General features: G+C 42.6%; 1 protein-coding gene across 5 annotated transcripts in view; it reads left to right on the top strand.

Moving 5' to 3' along the window:
* The first annotated feature begins 1479 nt into the window (after nucleotides 1-1479).
* ACMSD (aminocarboxymuconate semialdehyde decarboxylase) overlaps nucleotides 1480-14630 on the top strand; it is a 64484-nt gene continuing 51333 nt past the window's right edge. Inside the window, exons 1-2 of one of the 5 annotated variants that reach the window (XM_029226155.1) lie at nucleotides 1480-1723; nucleotides 8813-8857. In XM_029226155.1, coding sequence (XP_029081988.1) covers nucleotides 1661-1723; nucleotides 8813-8857 — 108 coding nt within the window. In that variant the 5' untranslated portion in view covers nucleotides 1480-1660. Of the gene's footprint in view, nucleotides 1724-5516; nucleotides 6588-8812; nucleotides 8858-14630 lie in introns of those variants that run through there. The other 4 variants (XM_029226156.1, XM_029226158.1, XM_029226159.1 and 1 more) reach the window with 4 other exon arrangements.

The raw sequence follows: 14630 nt of genomic DNA, 5'->3' as shown, positions 1-14630 counted from the left end.
GACTTTCTTAATCTACCCTTTGTACTTTGTGACACCCTTATATACTCTTATATATGCTCAATCCCCTCCCATCTCCATGCAAGTGTCTCTTCCAATTCATTAATGAAGGAGTCTCAACTTCATACAAGCCTATGGTATGATCTCCCACTTCCCTCTAGGATATTAATTTTCAAAGCTCCAGGGTTCTGAATCCACATTACCTGGGTTCAAATTCTGGCTTATTTACTCACACACTCACTATTGTGTGACTATGGACAAGTTACCTAACTTCTCTGCGCTTCAGTTTCCTCTCCTATCAAATGGATATTGGTAATAGTTCCTCTTATAGGAATGTTATCAAGAATAAATGAATTGATTTGAGTAAAATGCTTGGAACAGTGCCTAGCCCATAGAAAGTGCTTTAAAACTGCTTACACCTACCCTGAGTACTGGCATGTGCCTCCATGTTATTTTAAGGCTCATTTATTTGCTTAAGCTCATTGAACTTTTTACAAAAATGATCTTGAGGAGTTCCTATATTTTCTTTCAAGCTGAGCAAGCATTTAAACATGTTTGTTATAATTTATCCAGAATCTAGTTGAAAAGAATGTTTGTTAAAATGTATCCAGATTCTAGTTGAATAGCCTAGTAGGAAGGCTGTTTTTTTTAAACTACCTAGTCCCTTCATTGTGGAGACTGAGCTGATGGAAGCATTCCAAAGCAGGTTCAAGGTTTTGCCAGGGTCCTTAGGTCCCCTGAACATTTTAAGCTTTCCAGGAATAGGAAAGGACAAACACAGAACAATAAAGGGCTACTTTGCTCCCGGCTCTCTTTGGAAGCATGACCATAAGCCTCCCTTCATGCTCCAGTGGAAGCCCTCCCCAAACTGCTCTGACAACCCTCTACTTCTCCCTACACTTACACTCTGTACAAATACCTATAACAATGTACGTATCATTTTATCTCTCACTCAACCTTATATTCTCAGCACACAGTAGTTCTCAATAAAAGTTTGTCAAATGCATGAATGAACAAATGAAAGAAAAGGCAATGGAGGAAATAACATATACCAAGTATGGGTTCTTTCTATGATTTAAAAGTCAAGATGAAACTTCCTCCACACGTTTCAACATGCTAGATTTTCATGAACAAGCCAATTGCTAAGTATTGTTTAAAGACCTAGAGGTAACTACCATACAAAAAGCAAAAAGCATTACAATTGGTTTCTTCTGGGGAATGAAACCAAGAATAAGAACAGATGAGTCAGGGATCTATTATTTTCTTTAAAAGTCTTCTGATATTTGATTTTTAACTATGTATATCTTGATAAAAATTAAAATATTCAAAAACAAAGATTAGTCCATTTTTGACCTGCTGTAACTCAAAAGCAGTCTGCAGTACATTTGACCTCATGGGGTTTAGTACAGTTTTGTTTTTTTTTTAATTTTGTGCCCGGAGTCCTGATTACCAAAGAGTTGTTGACCCAAAGCCAAGTGGACAGATAAACAGAACTGTGGACTTTAAGAAGGCAGCTCCAATGGATCTACACCGGCTAAGCAGGCATACTGAGTGGTGCCTGAAGGCAGCTGTTAAGGACGAAGTAAATCAATTAACTGCATTGTTTTCATGAAGACCTCTTCATATCAAAACTTCTTTCTTTACATGCAGCTCCTCTGATCCCATGGAGATGAAAATTGACATCCACAGTCATATTCTACCAAAAGAATGGCCAGATCTAAAGAAGGTAATGGTGATTAATTTGCTGAATTATTTCTAGAACTTCTCCAACATTTCTCAATGCCTCTACTATAGAATGATGTCTTCTTTTGGGAGTTAGATGTTAAGTTTCTCTGCTTTAGGAGTGATTTTAAGTTATTTGGTAGTTATTAAGTTATTCTGATTCCCTAGTTTTTTTAATGACTTCATATTTATTTTGAAAGAACGTTGATAAAAAGAAGTAAGTGTTCTCTCAAAATCCCTTTTCCCCTCAAATGAAGCACTCTTTAAAACTTCTGGACAATGTAAGTCAAGCAGGTTTACTTCCATTTAAGTCACATATTCAGCTTCTGGGGAGATAGGTGACAATTACAGTTTCAAGTAAGAGACTATTAAAAAACAGAATGTGATAGGTTCTCATTACTTCTAAAACATATCTCCTTTCTAAAATGTTTAAAATAAGTTTCAGAAGCACCAAATGATAGCTCTGTGGAATTTTTTTTAGTCTATTTTAAGACACTGTCTGAAACCATTCCTTTTTGATGTTCTTTAAGCTGTAAATCCTTGTTATGAAGTACAGAGTAGGAACATCAAAAAAAAAAACCTAGAGGAAATGACATGAAACGTTTGCACAATGAATGTCTCTCAAGACTCTTCTCTGTGTTTCTCAAAAGATGGACATTTCTTTTTTGTCATTAAGAACTTTTAAATGAACACTAAAACAGGAAGGTGGGGAAAATGAAAGAAATTTAAAGTTGGTTTGAGTTTTGTTCGGGCTAAGTATCAGATTTTACCTAATCTTCAGCCTTCTCTAGTACTTATACACTACTCAAAGTGTTTCATCTTTTCTATCCCAAGTGAGGAAAAATGAATGAACCCAAACTCTAATTAAAATGTGGTTCACTGTTTCATTGTGCAGGTAGATGAAATGATTTTCTTCTCATATTTGTCTCCTGGAAGAATGGTCATCTTAAGTGTTTCTTTGTCCACTGGCATTTTAGGTAAGATGGACAGTGGACATTGTAGATCAGAAAATACAAGTGAGGCTAAACCATCTTTGAAGGGTTTTCCTATTATAGTTCATGGTAAGAACTAACCCTATCAAACTAACCCCTCCAAAAGGAGCCTAAGTGCCTACATGGGAACTTGCTGCTCTGAATGCTGTCATCCTCATCATATTTTATTAAAGTGTAGACACCACTTCACAATGTTAGTGATGAATACCCAAAACATTCTACCTAGGATCCTGTGCCATGACCCTACCTCCCAAGCCTGCCTCCACTTTGAGCTGAGAACTGGTCACCAAGAGCTGACAATTTCTAGCCGTCCCACCTAATGCAGGGCCCTGAAGGCATTGTTAAAACTGCTCCAAAAAACAAAAAACAAAACTGCTCCGGAAGCTCAGGGATGCAGAGCATGGGGATGCTATAGCCACAGCTGTGTGCCCTGGAGATGCCCCATGCACAAGTTCTGCTGGCTCTTTATGTTATGCCTTCTTATCTTCTAGTTATGCCTTCCTATTTTCTAGTTATGCCCTCCTATCTTCTAGTTATGCCTCCCTATCTTCTAGTTATGCCTTCCTATCTTCTAGTTATGCCTTCCTATCTTCTAGCTATGCCTTCCTATCTTCTAGTTATGCCCTCCTATCTTCTAGTTATGCCCTCCTATCTTCTAATTATTCCTGAAAAGAGGGGAGGGGCATTTTGTACCCATAAACCAGGCTTTTATCAAGCAGTCTCACACCCTGCAAGCAGATAACTGATATACTTTTTAAAAAAAATTCTATTGAAGTATAGTTGATTTACAATGCTGTGTTAATTTCTTCTGTACAGCAAAGTGACTCAGTTATATGTATATAACTGAGTATATATACATATAATATATATATATTCTTTCTCATGTTCTTTTCCATTATGGTTTGTCACAGGATATTGAATATAGTCCCTTGTGCCATACAGTAGGACCTTGTTTAACCACCCTATATATAATAGTTTGCCTCTGCTAATCCCATACTCCCAATCCTTCCCTTCCCTGCCTCTCCTCCCCCTTGGCAACCACAAGCCTCTTCTCTATGTCTGTGAGTCTGTTTCTGTTTCGATAACTGATATACTTGATGATTATGATGATGCTGATGGTGGTAATAACAATCATAATACTCTTACACTTCCAGAGAGCAATATATACATGTAATTTGATTCACATAAAATCTTGTGAGTTTCAGATAGGATTTCTATCATTAGCCCTGCTGGACAAAGGTGGCCCCTGAGCCTCAGAAACGAGCCTAGAATCCCAGAGCTTCGTGGGGCTATGGTGGCCCCTCCATAGCTCTACACTTACACCTACCTTCCGAGAGCTGCCCAGGAGCACATCATGGGGGGGATGTCCCTGCTTCCCTCTGCTAGACACCAGCCCGCTCCCCAACTCTCCACACTCATGTAAACCCACTGAGGGCTTCCTCACAACAGGTCAAGCAATGTGATCTGCTATGCGCTGGAGGTTTCCGTTGGACTGCAGGCAAGTCAGTGATGAAACAATGTGCAGAAAGCAGTTTGTGTTTTCAAACTGGGAGGAGGGAGATAAATAAAAATACATCTAAATGGTGCTGGGTTCCTTCTCTCTCTCTCTCTTTCCTTATTTCCAGTCTATATGATCAGAGTATTAAAGTGACATTAGTGGACAGCAGACAGTCCTTGGTGTTCACAGAGTTCAATACTTCTAGCAGAATTTCCTTTGTCTTCAAATCGTTTCTTGGGAGGTAAAATATTATTTCAAAACATCAATCTCCGATCTTCTCTCACCATTTTTTCAAACTTCCCAATAAAAAAAAATGAGACGAATAAGCCAGTCCTAGTTTTATTTTGGAAGATGAAGCCCCTTTGGAAGAACAGATATCTCTTTTCAAACCTGCCTTTTCTTGTTAAATATTAATAGACACACTTCAAAATCCTTGACCTCCTTAGGCAGTGAAGAAATAGAAAAGCAGAATCAACACTCCTGGGTTGGTGATTAACTAATGATTACAAAGGACTGGGATTTGAGAAATTTTTTCATTTTCACTTGCTAATAATGATTGGAGTCAGAGTTAGAGTTAATATCCTTAGGGGGGGAAATCTACCTGAGGTAGAAAGAGAGTAGATTCAGGGTGCACTTGATTACATTGTTCCTGATGAATCAGGACCCACACTCTGGCCCAAGAAACCAGGGTGAAAGTTGTTTCAGATTGATCCACAATGGGATTATTCATAACAACAAGGATGCTAATAAGGTTTCAGCTTTTTCCTTCAGCAAGACTTCACTGCCCACCTACTAGGTGTCTGAGAGTAGGGTTTGCAAAGATTCTTCTAACTTTAAATGGGGTCCCAAAATTCCAGCCTTTAGGAAAAAAATTATATATTTACATCTTCTTTCATTAGTGATGATTTAATTGCACTTGATCGCTGTAAGGTTTTAGGAGACAAAACCCCAGACATAACTTGACTTTTAAACAACTCCTCTGAGGAAACAGATATCTGGTTTCATCACCCAGGGGGTTCATTATTCACCTCATGAGTGTGAGGTCCCCAAGACATTAAAAATGTCATTCAGCTCATCAACCTCTGATTCACATATACCCATTTCAGAAACACAACTCTTGTAGATAGAACTGAATTCCCTTGAATTTTTAACGGTTTTTTTTTTTTTCTTTTTTTTTTGTGGTACGCAGGCCTCACTGTTGTGGCTTCTCCCGCTGCGGAGCACAGGCTCCGGACACGCAGGCTCAGCGGCCATGTCTCACGAGTCCAGCCACTCTGCGGCATGTGGGATCTTCCCGGACCAGGGCACGAACCCGCGTCCCCTGCATCGGCAGGCGGACTCTCAACCACTGTGCCACCAGGGAAGCCCTCCCTTGAATTTTTAATATGTTTTTTTATTTGTCATGCCCATAACTGTCTATGGGACACTGGTCACTGTCAAACATTTTCAGATGGTAAATGCCTCCTGGCATATGCTCTGGCAAAAACTACTCCAAGGGTCAAAAATTTCAGACCCCAGGCTTGGTTCAACCTAGGATGAGAGCCTGGGTATTGTGTGGAGGCCAGATTTGGAGCAGAATAAAGTTGCCCCAAATAGGTTAGGTCTTTGTAAAGGCTCAGGGCAAGTACAAGGTATTCCAAAGCGTTCCAAGTGCTTTCCAAGACAGGGAACGGAGGAACACAGAGTGACAAAGGGCTTCTTCCTTCACAGCACTCCTTAGTGTCTGCTCCCAGCGTCCACCTTATTTCACGACCTCAGGATGGAAAAGGCTGTCACCGCCATGCCACCCCCACTGCCATTACTGCCTGCCACCACTACCATCACCATCATTGGCACCATCACTGTCACCAAACGTACTACCGCAACTATCACCACTACCATGTCATAGCTTCCACCACTGCCATTACTATCACCACCGTCCCTACCACCGTCATCACCATCATCATCACTACTACTGCCACCACCGCCTCTGCTCCCACCACTGTCACCACCATTATCATGGTTAGCATTGATGAAGCCCTTTCTGTAAGCCAGGTCTGGTGTCCATAGCTTTGTCCGAATTGTTTCAGTCAATTCCCATAAAACCTTATGTCACCGCGACTGCGGTGAGCCTCATTTCACACATAAGAAAACAGCGGCTTCAAGATGTTAAGTTACTCCAAGAAAGTATCTTGTAGGCGGACTGTTGTGTGTGACCAGATCCTTCCGTTCTGCCCCTCCCTGCCTCTCTGCCCTTCCCCAGGGCAATACTTCTCTCACCAGCTAACTTATGGGTTAACATTCCACAGAGAATTAAGAAAAAGAAAGAAAGAAAGTGAGGAAGGAAGAAACAGAGGAAGGAAGGAAAGAAGGAAATAAACCTTTCCTTTTACAGTAAAGTAAGATTTCAATGGTAAATTTCTGGTTCGAGAGAGCATTTCGGTTTACTCTAAAGTGTAACTGATTGAGGCCATTCCACCCCTTCCCCCGACATGCACACTGGGCAGCTTTATCCAGGAGAAGAGAGGGGAAAAGCACAAGGGTACTGAATGCATGAAGGGGTGGGAGGGCACCGACGTAGGAGAAATTGGGTGCTGGGAGGAGAAACTGGGGTCCCTGATGGACAGGTTCCCTTGCGTGACCAGCCTACTAAGCCAGGTCCTCCAGTGTCACCTGGGAGGAGACAGGTGGACTTCCAGAGCTAATGTGACAATTTGGAGCTGGAATTCAAGAACAGACCTTCTGCCCAGGTAGAACAAGGCTGGTAAAGAACTGACCAAATCTTAAGTCTACTGGGGCAGAATGCAGGGACAGACATAGAGACACACAAACACCCCTGTGCTGCAGGCCCAGACCTCCCCTCTGAGTCTGCAGGTGAGAGGGAAGCCAGGAAGAGGGATCTGCCAAAACCTGGTCTCCTCAAGACGACGTCCCTGTACTGTGACATGAGAGCCAAGCCACGGTCACCTGGTCTCATCCAACCACAACAAGCGAGGAGTTGCGCAATATTTAGCTTCACTACCTCTACCCATTGTTGCTGACAAGAGCTGTCCATGAGCCCTTTACACTGTGGTCTCTGGCCTCCACGCCCTCCTCCTAACTTCACACTTTGAGAGCCATTGCTCTGGAGCGTGGAAATGCTGAACACTGGAAGCACCTCTCCAATCTGACCCCAGATTACCTTTCCAGCCTCCCTCCCATGACACCGCCTGGCCCATGTTGTGTGTCAGTACCCTCCCCCACTCCTCCCGGGGAACCTGTATGTCACTCTATCACAGCATGCCTCACACATGGTAAGGCTCTTCAATTACCCACCCACCCCGGCCTCGCCCTCTCAAGACTGTGCTCCACACAGGCTGCAACTGTCCTTCACTTCTATTTTCTCTGCCCTAGAAAGGCTGGTCATGGTGGGACTCCATGAGGGTTTGACAAATGAATGAATGAATGAACAGAATGAGATTTTAAAAGCTATAGTTACATGAGTCATATATGCCTATGTTCACAGGCAGAATCTTTCAAATATTTTTATTCATGACCCCCAAGAAGAAATATATTTCATACTGTGACTAGGTACAAACATTTATATCTATAATGGAAACAACAGTTTCATGAAACTAATACCACACAGAAGCCATTCTAATATATTTGTTCTATGCTATGCTATCCTATGCTATCCTATCCTATCCTATTTCATTCCATTCCATTCCATTGCTTTACTATCTTAACTTGGGTTTTCCAAGAAGCAGACCCTGAGATACGGATTCAAATGCGAACAGTTTACTCTGGAGGTGATGCCAGGAAACACCAGTAGAGTGGGGAAATGAGACAGGGAAAACAAGGCAGCCAGTGAAAATGTAGAATGTGTGCCTCACCTCAAAGACATCCTGCCCGAGGAGGTGAGGAAACCAGTGTGTGCAGTTTATATACAAATGCCCTCAGTCGTTGACTGAGGGATTTGGGGGGTGGAAATTAGCACCACTAATTTCCTGGTACTTCTGATCTTCTAGAAGGGCCTAATCAAAGTTGGCGCCAATGGCAAAAGGGAAAATCTTGTTAAAGAAATGCAAGTGCTTTTAGTTGAAGGAGGGCTGGTGTGCACAGATGCACTACAGGGAAGGAATATGGGTAGGACACCAGCCTTATCTATTACACGTACTATTTCATGTTTTTAGAACATCTGGGTCATTAACCACTAAACTGATTTCATAATCTACTCACAGATTGCAAACCACAGTTTGAAGAACAGGGTTAATGTTCTAAGATGGTATTTCCTAAAGAGTGGTCCCTATGGTCTGTACTCCTAGTGGCCTGGAAAGGATTTTAGGTGGTACACAAATATTTTTTAATGTGCATCCTTATTTAAAAATTACAACCTGCATTAGGAGAAAAGGTAAAACTAGCACTTCTATGATAGAGAATTTTCTTCCTGAATAAATACATTTCAGGAAAAACATTGATTTGAATATAAATGTTGAATAAGTGATCATGAGCATGGGGAAAAATGGGAAAGTGTTGCTTGAAAGGATAGAGCTTGGGATGCTCTGTCCCAGGGATGCGCCTTTATTGCAGTCCTCTCAAAGCTGCTTTGACCTTTCAGTCTAACTGTGTTTCCTCTCCCCCACAGAGATTCGGTTACGGAGGCTGGGTGCAGCTCCAACACCATGGCAAGGTGAGTTTCTCCCAAAGCACGAGCATGCCTCAGACCCACAGACCTCCTGAGTCTGAAACCTTCCAGCAGACGGGCCTCTAGGAATCCCCAACTCTTCTGCCCTCCAATTGACTTTATAGTAGGCAAGAGGACAGCACTGAGGTTTCTCAAAATTATTTGCAAAAATGGGGATAACGTCTAACGTCAAAGAACAGCATTTAGGAAGATAAAATTGGAATTGCACAAGCTATTAAGAAATGTCTCTCTCTCCCTCTCTCTTTTTTTTTTTTTTTGCCCTAGAACCAATTTTAGCATTGCTCTGTGTCAAGGAAGCAACCTGGCCCTCTCCACAGTTAAGACATTATATTACAGCTGACCAAATAAATGGAACAGTTTAGGTTTGCGCACAGGCTGAGAAATTAAACGCTGGAGGCAAAAGGGAGAAGCCACTGTTAGAAAGGGTTGAGTTTGGTCAGAGGAAAGAGCGAGAGGAAGAAGGCTTGGGGTAAAGCATTCAGCCTGAGAGAGAGCTGCAAATCTAAAGCTGCACAGAGGTCAGGTCTGACTTCATTTTCAGAGGCATCATATGCCCTCGTGGAGTGCATGGGGAGCCCCCCTGAGCTCCCAGTGGAGCACAGACATGACTAAGGCCCCTGGAGGATTGGTGGTGTGGGAAGACCACATGCAGGGGTAACTCAATGCACTGTGACGAGGTAAGGACAGCTTTTGCACCAGGTACTGGAGGATGTAGACTTGGGCACCAAGGACTGGAGAAGGCCTTCTGGAAGAAGTGATGCTCATCCTGGGTCTGGAAGCAGAGGTGAAGGCTTGCCCAAGGAATAAAGGAAGCTAGAAAGCAAAGACAGGGAGCAAAGGCCTGGAGATATCAAACATACGTAAGCCTAGAACTCAAGCATTTGGCTGGGGCTGGTACCAGCATTTCTCAAAGTATGGTCTGTGGACCAGCAAGTTCAATTTCACCTGGGAACCTGGGAGAAAGGCAAATTCTTGGGCCTCACCTCAGACCTACAAAATCAGGAACGCTGAGGATAGGGCCAGCAATCTGAGTTTATTTTTTTTTTAAAGGAATTTTGCCTTTTTTTTTTTTTTTAATTTTATTTATTTATTTTGGGCTGTGTTGGGTCTTCGTTTCTGTGCGAGGCTTCCTCTAGTTGCGGCAAGCAGGGGCCACTCTTCATCACAGTGCACAGGGCTCTCACTATCGCGGCCTCTCTTGTTGCGGAGCACAGGCTCCAGACGCGCAGGCTCAGTAGTTGTGGCTCATGGGGCTAGTTGCTTCGCGGCATGTGGGATCTTCCCAGACCAGGGCTCGAACCCGTGTCCCCTGCATTGGCAGGCAGATTCTCAACCACTGCGCCACCAGGGTAGCCCAGCAATCTGAGTTTTGACAAGCCTCCAGCTGGTTCTGATGCTCACTCAAGTTTGAAAACCACTGGTTCTATTCACTCACTCACTCACTGATTTTTATTGACACCTATTTGATGTCAGGCCCACAAGTCTAGACACGCGGAATATGCTGGTGAACAAGACAGACATACTCCCTGCCCTTGAGGTGCTCAAATTCTAGGGGGAGACAAACAAACGTGATCACTTCAGAGAATGAAATAAAAAACAGTGCTGGAACAGGGAATGACTGGGGAGATGCATCTGGGCTGGCTGGTCGGGGAGCTAGCAAAGACTTAGAGGATGAGAAAGAAAAGCCTGGAAGAGCATCCCTGGCTGAGGGAATAGCAGTCGCGAAGCCCGCCATATGAGGAAGAGCTGTGTTCAAGGAACAGGAAGGAGGGCAGTTTGGCTGAGATGTGGTGAAAGGGGGGAGATGGAAGGAAACCAGGTAGGCAGGGGCCAGATCATGGAGGGACTCGTAGCATGTGCTAAGGAGGCCGGGTTTTATTCTCAATGTAATGCAAATTCTTCGGAGGGTATTAGCGGCTGAAAAAGGTCACCTTGTCTGATCTGTGGAGGATGGATAGAGGCAGGTAAGAGTTTGGGGCACAAACTGGTGGGAAGAAGCTGGAGAGGTAGGCAGAAGCCTCAACAGACGGAGCCTTGGAGGATGGGTTTAGCCCTTTGTACTTGATCTTGAAGGCAGTGGGGAATCATTAAAGAGTTTTTTAAACATCAGAATCTCTGGAGCAGCCCATTTTCACCTTCATCAAAGGCCACCCACTAAGTGCCAATTTAGACACTGGGCTGCACTTCTCCCATGAAAAGTGTCAGTTCCTAGCCTGGGAGCTGATGATCTAAGCTGGCCTCAAGTCTCCCCAAAAGAGAAGACAAGCCGAGTGGAGATGATGACAAGGCCCCTAGGAAGCCGCAAGTGCAGGGATGGGCAGCATGTAATTTTTTTTTTTTTTACTCCCTGTCCCAGGCTGCAGTTTGTAACCTTGACACTGGATTTGAATGGCCTTCATTTCATCTTGTTTCTGTGTCAAAGAGACTGCAAAAACTTCACAGCAAATCTCAAAAAAAAAAACAAAAACAAAAAAAAACCTCAGAACAAACAAAAAGAAATCCAAGAATGAAAATATTTCCAGTCAAATCTATTACCTGATATTTCCAGCAAAACTGGATATAACAGTAGTCTTATAAAACAAAACAGTGACACTTTCCTTTCCTCTGTTTCAGAAACAAAACAAACCAAAACAGAACCAAATTGGTATTTACCTAATTACAGTGGTCAGGGATCACAGTCACTGGAAAACAACATGCAAATATATACAAATATGCAAATTCAGCTAAGAGCAATGAGAAAATCCAGCGCTTTGGGGTAGAAATTTCTTTTCATTCTCCTGTATCCCTTTGGTGAACAAATCTTTTCTGTCCCCCATGAATGATTTACCTCAGAGATTCCTGTTTTCTGAAAGGTCTTTGCAATACACTTCTCTGGTCTGCCCTATTTGTTTCTCTTCTTAATCTTTGGTTTTTCAATGCTTTTGGAATGAACCAAGGGGTATTTGTTTGCCATGGTAAAGCCTTGTTCAGAACTGAAAAACAACATTTTGTCCTTGGGTTGAATATTTATAATTTGGTTGAAGATTCATAAAAGTATGTACGGCCTCCTCTCAGGAGCCGCATGGGGTGGCGGCAGAATTGAGTGCTGATGGCAGGAACACCCAACAGCGTTCAAAGGAGGCCAGACACGGGACCTAGTTCAAATCCATGGGTCAGCAGCATCTAGAAACATCGACTGAGTGTTCTTCACGCCCTTGAAATACAAAGACACACACACGCCATTTCCATCACACTTAGCATTTTCAGACACACTATTATGTGTGATTTTCAATCATCATGTTCCTGCTCTAAAACATGACTTCCCTCTCCCTGCAGAGCCAGCAAGACACTCAAATGAATAAAGGACATGCAGATAGCGACAATTTTGTGCCGAGCAAAAGAGAAAATAAATAGTAAGGGAATTCCAGGGGGTGGGAAGGCCAAGGCAGGGGGCAATTCTCATGAAGATAAAGAATCATAGGACTGTAGGACTAGGGAGCATCTAGTCCGGTGTTTGACAATATGGGCTGCAACCCAACAGTGAGTCATAATATCAATTCAGTGGGTTAGGACAGCTTTAAAAATAAAATAGATTACAAAAGAAAATAGCAGAATGTATTGTTCATGGTAAGAGTAAGTGTTGCTTCATCAAACTTTTGTCTCAGTTTGTATCTGTATAAATCTTCGGTTGGCCAAAAAGTTTGTTCGCCTTCTTCCGGAACACCGTGCCCGAACGAACTTTTTGGCCAGCCCCAATAGATCTATACAGATGTAGTGGGTCACAATGGAAAATATATTTTTTAATGTGGGGTCGCAGCCAAAATCGATTGAAAGCCATTCCTCTAGTCCAATATCCTCATTTCCTGTTTTTATTTTTAAGCTTAACTTTCCATTACATACGTAGAATCTGAATAAATTCTTTTTTCTATTTTTTATTTATTTTTCTCATTTTACATGCATTTATTATATGAATTAACTAACTACATGAACTGAGAAAGAGTCCCATTTGCAATGCAAATATAACATTCATACAAAAAAGGACAAAATCAAATGAAACCTTTCTTGATTTAAGGTACTTTAAAAAAATAAGGCTGTCAAATAAATTCTCCTTTTTAAATTTAAGCTATTGAAGATAAAGCTACAGTTCCCTTGGATCAGCCCTCCCCATGCTCAAAAGTAATTCCTATTAACAGTTTGGTGGGTATCTTTCCAGACCTTTTCCTGTGATTTTACTTTTACATGCACGCACCTATTAAAAAGGACATAGTATTAAAAAGGACATAGTATTATTTAATATGTTTATGTACATATCTTTTAGCTAAGTCAATCAGGTTCCAAACAGAAAACAAACAGCATACTTAGAATATTCTGAAAAGGGTTAATAAGGAGCCTGCTTATAAAGGTGTAGGCATGGGATGAAGCTGTGGAGGTAGGCAGGGGTTGGATGATGAAGGGTCTTAGGCCAGGTTAAGGAGTTTGGATTTTACCTCAGGGCAACAAGAATCGATTCATGAGTTTTAAGCGGGCGGAGGCAGCGAGGTCTGATTTAGGGTTTTAAGAGTTTACCTGGCTGCTTTGTGGAGACTGGGCTGGAGGGGAGCAAGAGTGAAAGCAGCAAGAGATGAGGCTGGAGGCTGGAGGCTGGAGCAGTCGTCCAGGTGAGAGAGTATGTGGCTTGGACCAGAGCTGGAGCAGTGGAGATGGAGAGAAGTGGGCCCTTGCAGCGTCCATTCTGGAGATAGAATTAACGGCATTGGGAAATGGATGGGATGGTGACACGTCAAGCCGAGGGAAGTGAGAAAATGATGTAGTCTCAGAGGGATGAGAAAGATAATGCTGATATCAAAGGACAGAAGCGGCCAAGCCAGGAGGACAAGCAGATCTGGGGGAGAGAGCAGTAGGCTGAGTGAATAGAGCTGGAGGTGGTTGTAATAGAGCCTCCGTGGAGCTGTCCTTCAGAACCTCGTCATGTGGGAGAGAGGCTGCTTCCTGGTGACAGTGTCTGGGCCATTTCTGCCACCTTTGTACCTCAAGTCCAACCAGCCTGGCAGCTTGCATGGTCTAGAGGGAGAGCCTGAGTGGGGACTGGGGGCAGGGGGAGGAGAACGGAATCTGATATGAAATACTGAATTTTAAAATACATTTTTTCTTTTTTCCCTCTGTGCTAGTTTTTCCCTTGTTGTCTATCCATTCTGTGTGTAATAGTTTGCATCTACTAACCCCAAACTCCAAGTCTATCCCTCCCCCACCTCCCCTCCCCCTTGGAAACCACAAGTTTGATCTCTATGTCTGTAAGTCTGTTTCTGTTTTGTAGATAGGTTCATTTGTGTCATATTTTAGATTCCACAGATAAGTGGTATCATATGGTATTTGTCTTTCTCTGCCTGACTTACTTCACTTAGTATGACAATCTCTAGTTGCATCCATGTTGCTGCCAATGGCATTATTTCATTCTTTTTTTATGGCTGAGTAGTATTCCTTTGTATATATGTACCACATCTTATTTATCCATTCCTCTGTCAGTGGACATTTAGGTTGTTTCCATGTCTTGGCTATTGTGAATAGTGCTGCTATGCACATAGGGGTGCATGTATCTTTTTGAATTACAGTTTTGTCCAGATATATGCCCAGGAGTGGGATTGCTGGACCATATGGTTAATTCCATAAAATGCATTTTTAATGATACACGATACCAGACATTTGACATACCAGCCATATTTGAACTCGTCTGCAGATAGTATTAGAACTAGAACTTAAGAATCAGAAGTGTCAGAAGTGA

The sequence above is a fragment of the Monodon monoceros genome, unplaced genomic scaffold, assembly GCF_005190385.1.
Source record: "Monodon monoceros isolate NGI ecotype Baffin Bay Population unplaced genomic scaffold, NGI_Narwhal_1 Super_Scaffold_16, whole genome shotgun sequence".
NCBI lineage: Eukaryota > Metazoa > Chordata > Mammalia > Artiodactyla > Monodontidae > Monodon > Monodon monoceros.
The sequence above is the reverse complement of the archived record's forward strand: the minus strand, read 5'-3'. Positions and strand labels throughout refer to the sequence as shown.